The sequence below is a fragment of the Vulpes vulpes genome, chromosome X, assembly GCF_048418805.1.
Source record: "Vulpes vulpes isolate BD-2025 chromosome X, VulVul3, whole genome shotgun sequence".
NCBI classification, from domain to species: domain Eukaryota; kingdom Metazoa; phylum Chordata; class Mammalia; order Carnivora; family Canidae; genus Vulpes; species Vulpes vulpes.
In genome coordinates this window covers 19,044,373-19,064,700 of record NC_132796.1, presented here as the reverse complement: position 1 = coordinate 19,064,700, position 20,328 = coordinate 19,044,373, and the positions used below count along the sequence as shown (strand labels likewise).

The 20,328-nt window shown below is 47.0% G+C and overlaps 1 protein-coding gene across 2 annotated transcripts in view; it reads right to left on the bottom strand.

Moving 5' to 3' along the window:
• The window catches only part of PTCHD1 (patched domain containing 1), a 57,243-nt gene extending 45,708 nt beyond the window's left edge, over positions 1 to 11,535 (bottom strand). The window contains exons 1-3 of one of the 2 annotated variants that reach the window (XM_072744520.1): positions 11,504 to 11,535; positions 10,808 to 10,883; positions 10,037 to 10,388 (exon numbers count right to left, since the gene is read on the bottom strand). In XM_072744520.1, coding sequence (XP_072600621.1) covers positions 10,037 to 10,387 — 351 coding nt within the window. In that variant the 5' untranslated portion in view covers position 10,388; positions 10,808 to 10,883; positions 11,504 to 11,535. Of the gene's footprint in view, positions 1 to 10,036; positions 10,673 to 10,807; positions 10,884 to 11,503 lie in introns of those variants that run through there. The other variant, XM_025997450.2, reaches the window with a different exon arrangement.
• Positions 11,536 to 20,328: the final 8,793 nt, after the last annotated feature.

Below are 20,328 nucleotides of genomic sequence, written 5' to 3'. Positions count from 1 at the left end.
TGCACCCCACTTATATCTGTGGGCCAGGTTCTTAGAGAGAGGGAGACTGGATTTTTGAAATTAGACCTGGCAGCTACTTACTGAGCTGCTTTAATAGAAGTGGCTCTCAGAGTCACTGGACCAACAGGAACAGCATCACCTTGGGAACCTGTTAGAAATGCAAATTTTCAGGTCCTACCTCAGGCCTATAGGATCAGAAACTCGGAGGGAGACCCAGAATTTGGACAAGCCCTCCAGGGTACACCTGCTCAAGCTGGAGGGCCACTACCGAAGAGCGTGGAAGCAACGAAATGGCACTGAGTAATTAGGATGCACACAGGTTCCTCGGATCTACCAAGCCACTGCTCCAGTCAGTGTGGTCCTCAAACCAGCAGCAGCAGCAGCCCTGGGAGCTTGTTAGAAGTGTAGGATCTTAGAATTGCAGTCCCAGACCTACACTGAATCAGAATATGCATGTTAATAAAATTCCCAGGGAATTCCAAAGCATATTCAAATTTGAGAAGTGCTAATCCTCACTTACATTGAGGTTAGTTCCATTTGAAGAGTTCAGGCACAGAGAACCAGGTAGGCAGGGGAATTTTCTTTGGTGGATTTGATTTTGATCCTAAATAATTACAGATTTCTTTTATAACCCCACAAAAAGAAATTTTAGAAAGGGGAAGGTAGGGGAAATGCACTGACCTATATGATTAAAACCCCCAGTCAGCAAAATTTTACATTTCACAGTTTCAAAGGGCTTTACAATGATCACTTTGCCTGGTTCTCCTGATCTCTAGCAATTCCGAGGACACTTTCCCTTTGAAGTGCTTGCAGATCTACTTATTTCGGCAAGATTTTTCTGGTAGACACTGTAGTCATGTAAATTAAGCGAGAGAGGAGAGTTAGCAACCCTCTCACCTCCATAGCTGGAGAGTCCCCGTCTGGCATGCTGTGAGGAGAGGTGAAGGAACCCTTGCAACAGGAGCCTGCAGCCTCCCAGAGCTTTTGATTCCTCAGACACTTCCTGGGCTGGAAGGGAAGGCTTCCTTTGTGTGTGAAGCCCCGTCAAGCATGAAGATGAGGTTCTGAACCCCAAGAAACCACCTTGGTGAGGTAAAATGCAGCCCCCACCCCCATGCCAACTGACAGCTCTGCCTGCCTAAGAGCTTAGGAGCTGCATGTTCAGCAGTAGGATGAATCCAGTCCAGTTGTCTGTCATGACTGCAATGGAGTCATTAAAAACCAACAAATGGCCAATATGAGTATTAAGAATGTAGACTGAGCACCCATTATGGCCTGCTGGGTCAAAGAAAAAAAAAATGCTTGCACGTTATTTACTCACCAGGCGATGGTGGCTCTGGAGGAGTTGGCGCTTATGGAGGAATAACAGGCATTTTCAGGGCCAAGAGCAATAATGATAACACACCCTACAGAAAGCTGTGGTTACCATGGGTTTGTCAGATACCGGATCTTAGTGTGTTCCTATCATCAGTGCGTGTGGAGGATGCTGTTACACTCAGGGGCAGATGAGGAACCTGGGCAGATGAGGTAAGTTACTCAAAGTCATATAGGGAAGTTGGGACTTGACCTGGGCTTTCCTGACTCCAAATCCAGTGTTCCGTCCACAACAGCTATGTTGCAGCTTTGCTACTCAACGTGTGCTCTGCTGACCAGCAGCATCACCTGAGAGCCTGTTAAAAATCTAGAGTTGGGAGTCCCTCCCATCCTGGGCTGAATCAGGGTCTTTATTTTTCACAAGGTGTCCAAGTGATGTGTGGATACATTAAAGAGTCCAAGAACAATTCATCTTTTACTCAGCATAACCACTCACTTAGATGCCAAACCAAAACAAGAACGAGAACAAAAGGCACCAGTGCAAACCTAACAAAATTAAAGTACTGGGTATCATAAAGATTTTTTGAGCACTTGTAGTGATCGTTCTGTAGCAGAGATGAATTTTTTTTCCCTTGAGACAATTAGAAGGATTTGGCGCAGCTGTGGTATTTGGCAAAGTCGTGGGGCCCGTGGGAAAACGGGCAAAGGAATCTCACCTTCAATGCTGAGAAATTAGCAGTTCTAGTGTGACCAAAATAAATCAATAGAGAAGGGAGAGCACATTTCCCATCCTATAAACTGTCAACTGGCAATAATTTATTAACTACCTGCTGCATACTCCACATTGTGTTAGGTTCTAGGAGAAATTTGGGAGCATGAGACATTGTTCCTGCCCTTAAAGAGCTTATGATCTTGTTTAAGAGAAAGTATCCTGTGACAATACAGCAGATTATATAATAATGTATAATAAAGCATTAAGGAGTATGGACATGACTGTAAGTCAGACAGATTTAAGGGAAGGAAGGAGCAATGACTGTGGGAAGTCCTCCTCAAGTAGGAAGCATGTGAGCTAGACCCAAAGTAAGGAGTGAATGCATTTCTAGGGAGCAGAACAACCAAAGTGGATGTATGGAGACAGGGTTATGAGAAGGAGGCCTGCAGACTTCTCTTGTATTCACAAAGGGAAGAAGGGCTGGATCCGGGCCACTCAGACCTGGGGGTTTGGCATAGAAAACCCCAAGTCCTGGTGGCATCCAGGCCCTGTTGGGAATCGTCTTTATCACCATCCAGTGACAGAACTGAAAATGAAAATGACTGGGTTTCCAAATCCAAGAAAAAACAGCTATGCTGGATCATTCTTGCCCACAAGCTTCCTTAAGATGGGGTCACAGGCCATTTTGTTGAGTGAAGGGATGAACATCCCCTAGAAAGTGAGCCCTCAGCTCCTGAGGCGTGTAACTCTAGATGGGCATAAGACCCTTGGGGCAGACGCTCTCAGCTCATTCTCACCTCCACATCCCAAGTCCTCTTACTGTAAACACTTCAGCTCTTTGCCTGAGGCTTTTCTAGAGCAACAATTCTGATTCTAGGGACACATACAGCATCTGGAATGGTCAGAAACTTCTTTAGTGCCTCCCCCCACCCCGCAGCTAATCAATTGACAGTGGCTAGACAGGAACAAATATCCAGCTTCTTCACCCACAGGTGCGCTAATCTGGACGTCTATTCTACAGGGTCTCCCAGAGTTCCCCAGGGACACTGAGCCCCAGGTGCCCACAGTGGACCCTTGGCTCCCCTGATTGGCTGCCTGCTACTCCCTGTTTCATGCCCCCACTTTTTCACAGGGATTTTTGGCTATCACCTCCCAAGATTTCGTATGTGCCTACATTAAAATCTTCATCTCGACTATACTTGGAACCTGCAAGTTAAACTTAAAGTGGAAGACCTCACAATGGGGATCTTTCAAAATACCAGAGACAACATTCTCAAGAGGATTTCTTAGAGAGCAAGAAGATAAAAATAGCTTCCCTCTTCCCTCATTGCCTCCTTTTGTTCAAAATATGAATTCTGAAGTTGAAGGCATGACATATTATTCAGGGCTTCCCATATCAAATAACAACTGTGTTGATTTCCTTTCCTTTCCTTTTTTCTTTTCTTTTCTTTTCTTTTCTTTTCTTTTCTTTTCTTTCTTTTCTTTTCTTTTCTTTTCCTTTCTTTCTTTCTTTCTTTCTTTCTTTCTTTCTTTCTTTCTTTCTTTCTTTTTTTTTTTTTGTCTTTTAAAGGTTAGAGATTACTCACCTCCCCTGCTGGTCATTAAATCAGTCTGGCAGGAATCCTCGGAAGTTCTGTGGCCTTCCGGGCATGTGTGCAGACAGGCCTGCTTGCTGTGATGTGCTAGCAAGCAGGTGACTTCAAAGGTCTGCTTTGAGCCTATCTCAAGTATCACTTGGGGCTCACACTGAGCCCCAAAGTCAGCTACCAGATGGCACATCTCACAAAGTCAAAGTTGATCAGATTCCCCAGCACCCTGCACCTCCCTAGCTCCTGTGCCGAAGGTTGCTGTACCCTGTCAGGCAGGAGACAAATCACTCCTTTTGGCTTACTTCTCCATCTCCTAGCTAGTGGACGGAGTCACCAGTCAGATGCTCAGCTGTTCTGTGAGGCTTGCAAGTCTGGTGAGTCCTGAGAGGTTCAGTTTTTGTGTTGATTTTTCAAAATCATGTTTCTCTTACTCAAATGGGGCATCTATTAAGATACTATGAGTCATTAGAAAGGTTGGCTTCCTCTAGCACTATAGCTTTATTTTTACATTTCAGTTTAAATGAGCAGTTTATCCAGATTTGTCCCCAGTGCTCACCTGCATGGGGAAGTGAGAGATTGCTCCCCAAATCTAAATGAGACAGGCAGGGTGGGTATTCGAGGATACTCCTCACACCACAGAAATATGCTTAGAAGTCAGACAACCCCAGGATGACACCGTACTTGGATTATTGGGATGCTCCTCCTATGACATGAAAGGACAACGAATAGTGATCCCAGTCTTTCCGTGATTTTCCCGTAGTGCAAAATGAAAATGCAAAAGGCAATTGGCTGGCCCAGGAGATGCATAGATGCTGCCCTCTCAGGCTCGTGCTTAATCTTTTATAAGAGTATCTGCCACTCAGATCATTCACCGAAGGGACTTGGCTGCTCCAGTCACCATAGTACCTGTCACCAGAAAAAGCACCCTCAGATGCTAAGAGCAGATTCCAGTGTCAGCATCTGCAGAGAGGACCTTTACGATGGCCTCCAAACCCAGGAGTCTTTGGTCCACTGTTCCTTGGATGTGGGCTCTTTCTTTTTTCATTTAGTGTTCAGAAAAGGCAAGCAGTTGGACCAGGCAACAAAGCACCGCCTCCTGCCTCCTGTGCAGGTTGCCGCTCACAGTGGGGTCTTACCTGCTGTCAGGAGAAGCCTAGCATAGTGGGTGACTGCTACAGACTGAGGGTCAGGCCTGCTGGTGATGCTCTGACAAGTCTCAAGCCCAGGGTGCATTGAGCAGCTCTGCCGTGCAGGCAACTAGATTGCATTCGGTTTCTTGGGTTCCTCTCCAGCAGGGTTTAGACTATAAAGGACAGAGGTGTGAGAGAAAGCAAGAGAACTCCATCTTGGGGAGGATTACGGAGAATCAGATCTCTGCCCAACCGCCCAAAAAAGCATCTCCTCAGAGGTCATAGTATTTGTCTCCAGCCAAAGTTCTATAAGATGTGAACTTCTCTTTGGCATTTTTTCATTTTACGTAATCAATGCAGCTGGAAAAAAAAAAAACCCTAATAAAACCATAGAACGCAAAGGAACCCCTTCCAGCAGGGTTTGGGCCCAGATTATTCTTTTCCACAGGGCGCTGTCCTATGCCTGTGGGATGTTTAACAGCATCCATGACCTCCACCCACCAGATGCCAGCAGCAGCCCACCCCAGGTTGTGATGGTGAAAAATATTGCCAAGTGTCCCCTGGGGGCCAAAACCACCCCTTGGTGAGAACCGCTGCCCTCCAGGTTACTTAACAGTGTTCTCGTCCAGAAACTGCTCCAGTAAAGGGGGTTGGAAGACAGTATGGGAACTTCTTAATGTAAAGGACCAGAGAGTAACATTTTTAGGCTTTGAGAGCCACATGCTATCTCTGCCTCATATTCTTTGTTTTTGTTTCTTTTTATTACAATATTTAAAAAAATATAAAAACATCCCCTGAACTCAAAAAGTAGGCTGGAATGGGCCCATCCTCAGCCTATAGAGAGAGGAGTGATGGCCCTTCCTACAGTGACTACAAGTGCTGAGACAGTGTCTGGAAACGCCTGGGATCTGGATCCAGCTACCAAGTCTCTAGGACCATGAGCTAGCAGTTCTGCTGCCCTTCTTGGAAAGCCTGAATTAATTAGTTCCAAGTTAAATTCTGTTAATCTTGTTTTACAACTTAGTTCTATTTAATGTATTCAAACATAAAAAGTAAAAAAAAAAAAATAGAAACTCAATATTTGAACAAAATGAGATTCTCCTGTAAGTGGAAGAATGTCTGCATAGTGAGGATGTGTCCTTCCACTGGTTTGGAATACAATATCCTATGAAGTTCCTTCGAAGAAGAAGAAGTTGCATAAAGGAAATGCACCCCCCACACACAATTTCAAAACTGAAAGATGTTTTAATAGGATAACAGAGGTTATCAAGGAAGGAAGAATGGTATCATGGCAAAAGAGAAGCCTAGAAACTGCCTGTAAAGCTGCAAAAATAAGGACATGTCATTTTGAAAATACATTTCAACGTAGTTTCTATGGAGTTGTCTTCACCCATCACAAAAATGTCTGAATAAACTAGGGCAGGTCCATCTGACAAGTATTTATTGAGGGTTTACAATGTGCCAGGGACTGTGTCAGGCGCTGGAGTCAAATCCACCTGGACAGTGAGCAGGGCTCAAAGAGGAAACAGCTTCACCCAGAGATTTTTCCAGGAAAATTTTATCTATCTTTCTCTCTTGTGTATTGCTAATTCCAGATATCTTACACTTCACTTTGGGCATTTAGAGTTTCTCTATGTGGATTTTCACTGACACTGGACAGAATCAGTCAAGAAAATGTCCTTATGGCTCAGTTACCACTGTTAAGACAACATTATGAGATCAGAATGAGACTTCAGTCAAATATATTTCATTTGGACTTAGAAAATGTACATTTTAAGTTATTCGAGTAGTTTATCATATGGGAGGCAGTAAATTATAGTGAAGAGTACTGGACTGGGAGTCAGAACCCTGTCAGGTCCTGTTTCTGTCCTCATCTTCTTTTCATGGACAAGTCAGTTAATTTCTAAGGAGCAGACTTCTCATCTGTAAAATGGGATCACAGCACTTTTACCCTGAGGCTCTTGCTGTATTTAAACATACTATGTGTTTCTAACTTACAGAGTGGCATAAAGGTAATATCGTTATTATAAGGACTGGGCTAACCTGGTTCTTCATTCTACACGGATAATTCTGGGATATATCAAGTATTGTCTTGGTCACAGCCCTGATCAATTACCAATAAGACCTTCTTACACTTCATTTTCGGTGATCAAGAAGAAACATATTTATAAAAGCTCATTAGGCGCTGTTCTGAAATTTGCTCTGGGATGAACATCATGGATTTTCTGTTAAAATACAATAATGAACTAAATTTAATCTTCTAATGAAACGAAGACTTTTAAGGATGTCCAGAAATTAATGGTTGATCCTTCACCAGCACCATCGTGTCTCACCCACCTTCACCCCAAATTACATCTTTGTCCCACAGACTTCAGAGGAAACCACTGCTAAGGACAGTCACCCCCTCATAGTTTGGGGTGGAAATCTATGCTGCAGAGTCTGAGGATGGCAACTATGTCACTTGCACAAATCTGAGAAAGCTTCTCCAAGTGAGATCAGCTGGATTTTCAAATGTGGACTTTTTTTTCTTTGTGATACTCAATTATATTAAAAAAAAATCTACCTGGGTTTTGTCGTCATCACTTCCCAGTCTATTTTTGCTCAGAAAGTACCTGGACTAATGTCCCAAGAAGGATCTCCTTCATAAAATGGGTACAACTGCAGAGCACTGGGAGGAGTAAATGACACAGCCCTGCAAGGTCCTTCCTCTGGTTTCGTAACGGGGCCTGAGGAAGCCTTATAAAACCCTGCTTATTCTCTGTCCACCTTGTTTCAAATGTGATGCCATCAAATGGGCAGGAGCCGGATGGTGCTGTGTGCAGTGTTAGCTGTTAGGGCCATCCTTGATGCCAGCAGCAGAGTATCAGTATAACACTAGTACGGGCAGAAACAGGGACTGTTTGACTACTAACACCTTTTATAAAGGACAAATCTTCATCTAATGGAAAGAAAGGAAAATAATGATAAGTGTTCCCCACCCCACCCCCCAATTTATATCACCATGACTGCTGGAGTTTTCCTGGACCCCAGCTCCACACCCACCAGATGTAGGAGTTGGAAGTGGAAAGGCAAAATGGATATGTGAAATTGAGGCAATTCCCTCAGTTTCCTAGGTCTGAGTTTTTATAAACTGTATGAATTCATTTGACCAGAGAGCCATCAGCTTGAAATGGCTTCTGACCACTATTTGACTTGCTTTTGATTTTCCCCCAGACACCTTGCACATGAAAAACCATCTCAAATCTGAAAACAATTTACTGACAAGACCGCTGTCCTTTAAAGTTGCCCTTTAGCCATGGAGGCAAAGACAGCCTCCCTCTCTCCAGACCCAACTTTCTCTGATAATATGGTTTTGTGTCCCGGACAGATCCAAATCAAATAGGAGAGAAACAGTCATGTTGAAAAGAGGTCTGATGTGCCTGTTGATGTCTCATTAACCTTGAGAGTGAATGTAACTGGTGACTGCCCGTCACAGTGGCGTGACGGTTTGTTAGGGGGGAAAAAAAGCCAGTGGAAACATCACCTCGGGGGGGAAAAAAATACAAAGAGAAACATCATTTAGTAGATCATCTATCAAAACATGGGGCAGCTTTCCAACTGTCAGGACTGGCTAAATTACAGTTTCCTTAAGCCTGTGATGAAACTACTTCGTGTTTTCTTGAGGAAGCATTTGGGGCAGTATTTTACTGTGTGTCAGAATATGTTCACTGAAGTATTGGGACCCCCCCCCAAAAAAAAAACACTTCGAGGTTAGAAGCATAATCATGAGAAAAGCAAGTATTTCCGGACCACTGTTACTAAGGTTCTGTGATGATGTGTGTGCCACTGAAAATATCACAAGCCACCTGGACGTGGGAAGGTCCTAATTCCACTGAGTCCCTCTTCAGGTTCCCCTCATTCCTAATTGCTGATTGGTATCACCTCAACAAAGAGAGGCAAGGAAATAACACAGGAAAATGAGCATGTCTCCAGGGATAGAGGGTTACCTGTCTCCAGGGATAGAGGGTTACCTGTAGAGGAAAGAGGAGACAGTTCCCCAGGTTCCCTGGCTGCCTCCCCTTGGCACAAACGGACTAGAAGTCTAAGTGTCGTCTAATCCCATATCTGGACTGAGACCCTGACAAAACCAGCACCTTTTGTGCCTCTGCCCCAGGGCTCCAGCTGGGACTGGTTCTCACCAGTCCTCCGCAGAGGGGCACCGTGAGTAAACAAGCCCCACAATTCCCACTGGGGACTTGGATGGAACATTCTCACCTATTTTTGCTTTCTTCTCTGAAGGTCTCCACTTTACCATCTCTAGTCCTCATTCCTCTGCTTTTCTAAGGAACTTCCTGAAAGTTATCACCATTAACCTCACTTTTCACATCAAATTTCCACCTCGGGCTGACAGCACAACCTGTTTCCACGAGTGTCACCCTCTAACCAGCTGCTTGGTTTCTTGTGCTCTCCGTAGGGCCACATAGCCTGGCTTCTGTCCTCACCCTTCTGGCTCTTCCCCTCACCGTGACGCCCAAATGCACCCAAATAAAAGTGGATTAACCAAATCTCTGTCTTCCCAAAGAAGTTTGGGCATTTCAGAAGAAGGGAGCTACTGTGCAAGGCGAAATAACTGCGAATAACAGACATCATTTCCTACCCCGGGAAGACAGAGATGGCCACCTCGCTCTGGGGAAGAGGGCGGCGGGGCAGCCCCACATCCTCGCCAGAGACCACACTTCTTTCTGGCTGGGCATGAGGCCTCTTCCTCACCATCCCGCCCCACATTCCTTTGCCCCCTCACGGCCCCTCAAAGCAGCCTTTCCGAAATCACTCCAAAGGCCACAGGAAGGGAGTAAAGAAATGGGGAGAAGGGAGAGGAGGGTGTCTGAATACCGCCCCCCCCCCCAGCGTAATATTTTGTTTCCAAGTACCAGGACTTTCTAGAATGTCTTCTCTTGTTGCGCTCCTTCCTGGCCCAGTAACCCCCCAAGCCTCCCCACCCCCAAGACCACTGCAACCAAAACAAGCGCACCGACCACAGCACCGTGGCTGCCGCCGCCCCAACTGTTGCAGCAGCTGCCGGGGTGGCGGCGACAGCGGAGAGGGCAGGGCCGGGCCCGGACCCGGACGCTCCCCGCCCAGGAGTCTAGGAGGCTCCGGGCGGCCTCCGAGGGGCGCGCGGTGCAGGGGAGCCCCTGCGGCAGCCGCCTGGGATGGGAGAGGCGGCGCTCCCTGCTCGGACCCCCGCGCGGAGCCAGCCCAGCCGCGGCAGCGGCGCCCGTGGAGGCTGCCCGCGCCCGCCCCCCTCTCACCTTTAAGATCAGGTCGGTGTGATGCTGGTCCAGCATGTTCGCTTTCTGGAAGGAGGTGACGATGACCCGGCCGTAGCGCCCGGGGGTCTGCAGGTCCGAGTAGAGTCGGTGCTTGGAGCGGTTGACCGGGAAGAGGCTGTTGACGAGGTTGCGCTCGATCTTGGCGAGGCTGTGCTGGGGCGCCAGCAGGTGCTCCACGCTCTCCTCGACCTGGTAGCGGCTGAAGCTGGCGCCGAGCAGGATGGAGATGAGCACGGGCGCCGAGGCGAAGAAGACCGGGTGACTGGCAATGAAGTGGCCAAGCCGGGAGAAACACGTCCTCAAGCCCCTGTGCAGAACCTGCCGCAGCATCCTAGAGCAGAGCGGGCGCGGGAGGAGGGCGAGGCGCACGCTCGGCGCGGGCTCGGGCGGCGGCGGCGGCGGCGGCGGCGGTGGTGGCGCCCGCGGCGGCGACGGCGGCGGCGGCGGCGGCGGCGGAGGCGAGACCCGGAGCTCTCCCGGAGCCGCGGCACCACCATCGGGGAGTCCCGCGCCGCGCCTCGGGAGGGTCCCCTCGGGCCGGAGACACGCCCTCCTGCCCGCGGCCGCGCCGGCCCAGAGAGCCCCCCAGCCTGGCGGCCTCCGCGCCGCCCCCACCCCGCCCTACCCCGTGCGCCCTCCCCACCCCCCGCCGCCTCCCAGCCCGAGGGGCTCCGCGCGGCGGGGCCGCGTCCCGGCTCAGCGCGGGAGGGGCCCGGAGCTGCCCCCGCGGCGCGTCATGACCCCACTCACCCGACCCCCAAGGCCAACGACGGGGTGGCGCGGGGAGCGGCGGCGGCGCTATCTCGGGGAGACTCTGCGCGCCAGCCTAGGAACACGAGGACGGAGAATTCCAGGCTACACCCAGTCCCCTCCCCTCCCCGCGCTCCCCTCCCCCGGCCCGGCCCGCCTCGCACGCCCTCCCCTCCCCTGTCCTCCTCCGGGGAGACCCAGAGATGAATAAAGAAATGGCCCTGATTTTCCAAACAAAAAGTAAAGAGTTCTCCCGGGGGGCGTCGGGTGGACCCGCTCAGAGCCAAGTACCCCCAGAGGCGGAAAGGAGGAGGCTGAAGACTGCGTGCGCCCCGGCTCTCGCCAGGCTCAGGTGGTGGCGCGCACTGGCTGGTGCGGAGAGGGGGTGGGGAGCGAAGACGCTCGAACGTGGAAATCACGCCTCCTCTCAAGTAAGAGCCATTTAAATTATCCCCAACACTGCAGCTGCCGCGGGACCACGGGGTCCGAGTGTGCGTCTGGGGCACGTCCACCCAGAAGGCGTCCGTGGAGAACCTTTCTTCTTGCCCTTATCTAGGGTCGCTCCAGAGTGTATTGGGGTTGGGCAGTTCTGCTGCGCGCCCCTCAACCCGCGCCCCCCCCGGTCCCCCAGTAACAAAAGTGCGGGTACTGCTGGTCAGTCGGTGGAGCTCCCGGACACCCGGCTCTCCGCCCTACCTCCTCCTCCTCCTCCCTGTGTCGTCACTGGCGGGTCTGGGGGACCTGGTGCGGCGGGGCTGGAGCGGGCGCCCCTGCGGGAGGGCATAGAGTGTTTGTGAACCGGGAATCCGTAGCGTTACTCCCCTTCTCTCCAACACCCCGCCCTCTCGTTCTCAAAGACGCAAGTGTGGGAGTGGGGGACACCTTATCTCAGACCTGGAGAGATACTGGTCTCCGAGCATGCCGAGCCGCAGGGGGCGCGGGGGAGCCCGGGGGGCGCCGACGTCTCGGCAAAGTTGGGCGTGTGCGTGTGCGCGCCAGCCTTGAGCTAGCAGGCAGCCACTGTGGTTTCCCCTCGCACTCCCCCTCCAGAGAATTTCCCGAGAAGGCGGGCGCCGGCTTCGGGCCCGGGATAGACCTGCGGCGGCGGCGGGAACGGCCACGCACAGGTACAATTTAGCGCGTTTCGTTGTGCGCTCTAAGCCCCGGGGTCCATCCATTGCAACTCAAACCGAGCCGGATCTCGGAGTCTGGGCCACTGAGGCGCTCAGTATGGCTAAGGGGGTGGGGACCGGTGCGCCGTGAAGGGTCCCGAGGTTTTGCGCTCTGAGCGCTCGGTTTTCCCGTTCCGCGCCTCCCGTCTGTCCCGCTTGGCCTCCTAGTGCCAAGGGTCAAAGGAGAGGCGGTGGCGACTGGAGGCGCGGGCCCAGGAGGGGAGTCCGCACTACAGAGCGTGGACAAGCGTACTGAAGCTGAAGGAAGGCGGAATAGGGAGAGGAAGAGGAGGAGGACGGGGAGGAGGAGGAGAGGAGAGGGAGACAGCAATGGGTGGGAGAACGCGATTCCGGGAGGTATTCCCCTAACGTTCCCATTCCAAGACTCCCCAATGCCAAGCGGCCCTTCACTTCTCAAACTGAACTTGGGAACTTGCATGTTGGAAACTGGAAGTCTTGGGCTGGGAAATCCTCCTTTTTAGGTTTTTCTCCTCCCTTCCCCCACACCAGACCCTCCTTCCCACATTCCCTCAGCAACACCTGCAACTGCTGAGCTGCCCACCCCGGGGGCGCACCCTCTCAGCTCCTCCTGCTCCCTAGGTCCTTCTACCCATCCGTACTCTAGTCCACTTTGTCGGCTCACCCCTGCCATTCCCCACACGGGTCTCTGTTTCCAAAGGCTCCCCCCTGGCGCCTAGGTTCAACCGGCAGCATCCAGCCAACACCTCCCCCACCCCCGCCCCAGTATCTTCGTCCCAGGGAGGGACATGTTAGGAGGGGCTGGAAATTCTCCGGCAACACTCCACTTGTGCCCTTCCCCCAGCATCGTAATTTCTGCTCGAGGAGACGCCGCTCCTCTGCAGCGCTTTGCTGATTCACGATGATCGCGGAGGGAAAAGCCTCTTTGACTTGTGCCCCTGCAACTGGCGAGGCAAGCGCAAGTGGCTGCGAGGGCACACGCTTTGGGAAACCACCCACCACTGCGCAGCCGAGGTGCTAAATGGCAGGGTGGATGCCCTGCGTGGCGCTCAGCCGGGGCAGAAGGAAAGGCGGAAAGGGCGGGCGGGGGGTGGGAGTGCCGTGGCAGTGGGAAATACCGCGAGCCCAGTTCTGTGCCGCTGAGCTGGCGGCAGCTGGTGGGTGGGCACCTCTCAGGAGGCCTTAAGTTGATCTTTAAGCGGGGAGCGAACCGAAATGTTTCATGTGCCCTGATGCCAGCGCAGCGGCAAAAGTAAGCAGGGAAGCCAACCGACAGGTCTCCTTGGGAGCCTTGAACATTTTGGCGAAGCTCTTTGCATTCTCAAATCTTTGTCCCTCCAAATGGTTCCCTCCTAACCGAGGTTCACTCGCGTCCCTAGAATTTCCGGTCTTTTAATGTGAGCCCTCAAGCAGGCTGCAGAGCCGTCACCCCCTTTCTCGGTGCCTGGGCTGAATCTTAGAGCGGGAGAAACCCAGTGTCGCTCAGCTGGCCCGGGTGGGAGTGTTGTCCTCCCACAAGGAAAGGCCTTTACTTTGAGACCCGGGCTTTTGCTTCCAGTCCTTCCAACTCTATATTCCTATTCGTCTTTATGGATATGTGTGTGGGGCAATGGCCACCCCGCCTGCTTTAATTCGGAGGCACTGAATAGCCTGAGGGTGGATCTCGCTGCCACTTTTTCTTGCGGGGAAATTCAGTTAGTATTACCTAAATTGAGTTGGAGCAAGGGGGGGGGGGGGAGCGTCTCCTCCTCCCGATTTGATTTTTCTTCTCTTGATTCAGACGTTCAGGGAAGCGTTGCCGCCACCAAAGAAAGATCTGGATTTGCATTTGGGACAATGACCTTGGGAATAGAGCTTCCATCAGGACATTCGTAAATTATTCCATTTGCTGATTAAAAATTACATTTTAATTGTAGAAAATTTAGAAAATAACAACTAGAGAAAGAAGGAAACAAAAGGACACTATATCCCTGTTCCTCTCACCACCTTTCAAAGACAATATAATGCAGAAGTTCAGGCTGCTGGTTCCATAGCCAATGAGTTGAATCCATGCTCCACTACTTACTATGATAGGTTGGGTGAGTAATTCCACCTCCTTATGCAGTACTTTCCTGTTCTGGAAAATGGGAATAATTAATAGTACCTATCTCATAGAGTCGTCCTGAGGAGTAAATTCGTTAAAAGATGGAAGGCACTTAAAAAGGTGCCTGGAATATCACAGACACCTAGTTAATGATCTTTGTCAGAATTCTAATCTTTCTTGGATATGTGTGTGTGAAAAAGAAAATCAGTCCCTGCCATCGAGGAATTGGCCTGGTATTATAATTTGGGACTTAGTGTTGCTAGGAGCTGCCCTGGTACTCATAGTTAAGCTTCCATGGTCTCCTTTTGAATAACAACTATTTTCCAAAACACTAGTGCCAGATAAGATCATTGAGTAACTGCGATGGATCCAGACAAAATTAGGACCACTCCATAATCATGTCTGAACACAGATGAAGCATGAGTATTGTCTGAATACCAAAAATGACCAAACAAGTCCCTATCCTGGCTAGCAGGAGTGAATATTGTGGGGTTTTTTTTTAATTTAAAAATTTTTAAACAAATTACAGCTATCGCTTTGGTCTAGTCTTCTCTCCCAGATAAAGACTTATTAAAACACCCAATCATAAAACTACCCCTGATTCTTGACAGCATCCAATCCACAGGAAGCCCCATTATCTTAAATCTTTCCCCAAATTACTTAACACAAACCCAAATCGTTCTTATTGAGATGGCCCTCAGTTCCCCATGATGCAGATTCTCCTTCACTGCAGTGAAAAATAAACCCAGGCCATTCAACTACTGATACATTCCTGGTAGTCTTCAAGCAGGAGGGTTTAGGCAATGGATGTGGCATGTTTATTCACTCTCTTTTTCTAAAATTGAAAGTCATAGTAAATGTTCTGTTTGGTAAACATTTTTTTTCATTATATAGATTGTAAGCTTTTTCTCATATTGCTTAATATTGCTATAAAACCTTTTTATGGCTGCAAAGAATTCCATCAATGGCTAAAACTCAGCTTATTTAATGTATACTCTATTTGGGGGCCTTTAGGTTTTTTAAAAAAAATTTACTGTTGGGGCGCCTGGGTGGCTCAGTTGGTTAAGCGTCGACTCTAGATTTCAGCTCAGGTCATGATCTCAGAGTTGTGGGATAGATCTCTGCATCTGGGCTGTGTGCTGAGTATAGAGCCTGCTTAAGATTCTCTGTCTCCCTCTCCCTCTGCCCCTCCCCCTGCTGTTTACAAAAGAACAAATAAATAAATAAATTTTTACTGTTATAAATAACACTGAGATGAACATCCTTCATGTAAATCTCTGACTACATCTCTATTTTCTTAGGGTCAAATATCCACCACTGCTTTTTAAGTAGACTGCTCCTTACAGTTGACTTTCTAATCATTGTTAAATTGGAAGGGACAAGGGCATTACTTCACAGGGATTAAATTTGTTGATAAAATAAATGAAGTATTCTCACTTGGGAGAGGATCATAGGAATGATCTGTTACATTAGGAGTAAGTCTGTTGGCTCAGTCTTGCTCAGAAATGCCAGAGGGATTAATCATGGTGTGGAGAGAGTGTGGGCTCAAAGGAAAATCCTATTGCTTGATAAGGTTAGAAACAGGTTTACTCTTGTGTAGCAAGTGTGTCAGTCATTAGCTTTCAATATCACAACACCATTTTCTGCCAGAGGAACAACAAAATATTTTTATGCATATATGTTAAATCAAAACAGTTCTATGTTAACCATGAAATCAGTATGCATAGCAGGATCATGATATTCGGGCAGCTCCAATTTAGGGTGGCTCTTAGGATAGTGTGCTCATCACTCCTTTTTACATTTCTAATCTCAGTAACACTGAGATTTTTTAAGCAGGACATGTTTCTGCCATCCTAAAGGATCTAGGTAAGATTTCTTGGAGAATGGAAACACATGCAGGGAAGGGCAAAGTATAGCAAGGGTTTTTCTTTCAGAGTAGGGAAGCTCCCCTGGCCAATATCAGTGTTATCTTGAATGGGGATGTCTCCATGAAGTATCTGCTGGGACTCAGTCCTGTTTTGACCAAGAAGCTATTTTATGTACAACAACACTGTACTCCCTGAAATTTTATCCAAAGAGAGACTTCTGAAGATAGTTTAAACTTGCACTTGAGGAGAGAGCACGTGTGGCAAGTCCTAGTAGGCTGCTTAAGACAAAGAGCCACACTGCTATCTGTAGATGATACCCATTCAAAAGGGTGCTGATTGGATTTTTCAGAGTACTCTGCCAATTTAGTAGGATCTCAGCATCGTCATGAGTCTTTTTAAAAAGTGATCTATCGGGATCCCTGGCTGGCTCAGCGATTGAGCGCCTGCCTTCAGCTCAGGGCGTGATCCCGGATCCAGGAATCGAGTGCCACATCGAGTCTCACATCGGGCTCCCTGCATGGAGCCTGCTTCTCCCTCTGCCTGTGTCTCTGCCTCTCTCTCTCTCTGTGTCTCTCATGAATACATAAATAAAATCTCTTTTTTAAGTGATCTATCATGACATAAGGAAAAAAGTCATGCAGAATCATTTTCCTGCACTGATTCAGGGAGAGACCTTTTTGGGTATTGTTTTTGTTTTTTGTAAATGGGATTTTTAAAGAACTTTTTTGTCTTATTCATTTATTTGTTTATTTATTAGCATTTTAGGTAGTTAAAATACAGTGCAATATTGGTTTCTGGAGTAGAACTCAGTCACTTATGACTTAGATGCAACACCCAGTGCTCATCCCAACAAGTGCCCTTCTAAATACCCATCATGCATCTAGCACATCCCCCACCTATGTCTCTCCATCAAAAGTCAGTTTGTTCTCTATCGTTAAGATTCTCTTATGGCTTATTTCCCTCTCAGGAAGAGACATTTTGGAACACACTAGCTGGGTGTCTTGCTCACCCACGTCCAAATTTGCTTTTTTTCTCCTAACAGAAAGCCTCACCTTCTCTTTACTTTCCAAAATCCTTCCATCCTTCAAGGTTCTCATAAAATCCTAGCTCACATATCTGATAAGTTTTCTCTGACTGGCACACCAACGTTGATTAATTTAACTAGATTGAGTAATCTTATTGCAATTAGCAGTAAGTTTCTACAGTAGTCAACAACTACGAGAAATAGAGCAAGAGATTCCCTACTCTCAAGGGATTTTTAGTTTAATAAGTTTGGATACATATACCGAGGATTAATATATGAACCTGAGCAAGGGAGATGCCCAAGGAGAGGTCATGACAATGGTGTGGGGTCTCAAAAAGGCATAGATGGTATCTGGTTGGTCTCTAGTTTTATAGTGTCTTTAGTCTAGAATTAGCATCTTGCTGGTTTGAGCGTCTTTGTTATCTAATATTATGGATACCTACATGTTAATGATACTATGTGTCAGTTTTTTGGATAGCCTTTGATCATGTTGGCTGAGCTGCCAGAGGACCCCTTCTCTCTTTCCTTGGGATCGTCTTAAAGTTTTGGGAAGTCCTGAGTAATGCCACTTTCTCGATATCAAACTAAGTGCAACTCATGTTGTTTTTTCATTAAGTTAAACTAGCTTTCCTTCCACTGCACCTAAATGAGGAGAGTTTACGTACATTTTTCACTTTCAGCACCAGGGACAGATCCACGTAAACTTAGTTACTCCTCCCCCTTCCAGCCCCCATCTCTTCTAAACTGTTATTAGAGAAAAATTAGAGCTAAAGAGATTATTTAGAATAATATAATCCAGGGGGTTGATCATTTTTTTCTATGCCAGGACAATTAAAATGAAAATGTATTTAAACTAGTGGACCACCAAATCCAATAGAATCATATTTGAAATTGTGCCCAATACTTTTATGGCTTTGTGATGTGTTTGTATGGGAGGGGGGCATTTAAAGGGATACATTAGAGCTGACTCTAAAATACAACCTCTTGAACTTCAGGAGTAATTTAGCGGAAAACTTACAGAATAGAACACGAGGAAAAGAACATTTTAATGCATTTTATGTGCTAAGTTTACCGTAGGCACTTTCCCATACCTTACCTTTGTGATTTGCAAAATCACTGTGGGCTGTTAAGAATTGTAAAACCCATTTTAGAAAGAGAAGAAACTGAGGATTAAGGACATTAAATATCCTGTGCAGGATTACACTGCAGTGGAAGCGTAAATAGAATCTGGGCCTATGTCATATCAAAATCTATGTTTTTCTGTTCAATCATTCTTCTTCAAAGCACAATTGACTTAGTTCCTTTCCAAAAATGCCTTGACTGGGTATCATAATACGTCAAAAACATCTTAATCAGATAACATAATATGCCATGAATGTTATAAACAATTAATGCTATTTCTGTATTTGCCGTTCATGTAATAGTGTTGTAAAGTGGCAATTTTGTGGCCTATCCATTAATCAGTTTTTCAGTGTTTGGATTCATTTCTGATGTTGGTGTTCCTCAGAGGAGTTTTGTGGACCAACAAAAATATTGTTATGGAACCCAAAGTGTTTGCTGATCTAATCCAACCCACTCTTTTTGCAGATGGTAAAACTTTTGCAGTGCTTGTCTGGATTTTTCTAACAAGAAAATCACTCAAAATGTTAAAATGGAAAACTGTCAACTGGTTTGAAAATACATAATGAAAAAAGCAACCAAATAGATTGACCTTATGCCTGTTGAAATGCTTCCATTTTTTCAGTGGTTCACCAACACACATTATACTGCAGAGGGAAACATTCTTTAGTTCTCTTCCTTTACTTTACTCTGTAAAGTGAATAGAGATCATTCTAATCACCAGAGCCATTGCCTTATGTATGAACATAGGGGACATAAAAAAGCAGGGGGTTTCCTGATACAACTCTTAGCTTCAGGGCAGTCTTTCTTTGATGTTTATATATTTAATCCCTTTAAAAATTGTACTCCAGAGCATAACCTAAGAACAAAGCACTTCATCCCTTCTGTTATTAGAACTGTGTACTTCTTGCTTTGACTTTTAAAAATGACAGAGCTACAAGGCATTCTGTTCCCCATGGCTGATCACTTCCTTCCAGTGAATGGCATTATGTTGGTGAATTAATTAATAGTAAAATCTGATTTACATATTCACAAATATTAGAATTGTAGAAAAATTACATCAGGAGGCAGCTCCTTGGAGAAGCTAAGTGAGAGGAGAAAAAAAATCAAAGGTTCCTTTTTCAGATATAGCATAGGACTTGGCATTTCTAGGCTGCTTTGCTTCCACCTTCGGGCATCTTCTGAATTTTGTAAAGCGGATTATTCTAGATATGGAAAAGTCTGTTCTACCATGGGTTGAAATACTTAGCCTCAGGTGAATGCCATTGCCTCCTGTAGTGTGCCAAGGAGCAGAAACTAAAGTAGTTTGGCTACTGGCCTATCCATCAGCAAATGTGGCCCTTCATCTAGCTCTGTCTTATCACTATATTTTAGCTTTCTGTCTGTAAAATCAGAATGAGAAAGATGATGATGCTATCTCCCTGGTAAGGAGATTTTCAGGTGTAAAATATGATAATGAATGTAAAGTGCTTTGAAACAACCTGACACATTATTGGGCCAGGTAGAAGGTCCAAGGCACATGCTAAATATGGAGCATGAAGGCATGTAAAGGTCTTGCCTTTGAGGAGTGCACAGTGAAGTGGGCTGAAGCCAAATGAAATAATAAAATTGTGGAGTGCGGCAAGGATGTTGGTACTATGGGACCAGTGAGAATGTTTCCCTAACCCAATCTGAAAAATAGAGGTAAGGTTTGTAGAAGCTTTGGAGAGCATGTGTAGAGATGCTGTCTGGTGCTCCATCCTTACCCTCTTGGCCTAGAAGTTCACTCTAGGTGGTTTCTGTATACACTAAGGGCTTCCTGCCTTTCTCTGTTTGACATATCCTTTGGCCATGGGGTAGGCTGGAAATCCCAGTGGGCTAACACCCCTTGAAGTAACTCTCAATTAATGAGGAATAGGAAAAATAAGTACCCAGATTTCTTTGTCTCTCTGTGGGACAACTCAGAAATGTGTTTCACTCAGGCTCTCAAGACTTCCCAGCAGAGTTGATCACCCTAGTTGCCCACAGCAGTAACCCACTCTTGAACACACCCTGAATTGGCTTTTCTGTCTTCTCCATCTTCCATCTTTATGCCTTCACGGAGCTTTCTGGGAATTCCCTCCTAAGTAAACCACTTGCACCCACACCTTTGTTTCAAGATCTGTTTCTGAGGGAGTCCAATCAAAAACAAGAGATGACATCCAAATGGAGTCTCAAAGGTTAATAGTTAGTCTAGCCTAGTGAATTTAATGGTGTGTAAATTATGCATCAGTAGAGCTGTTTGAGAAAGAAGAGAA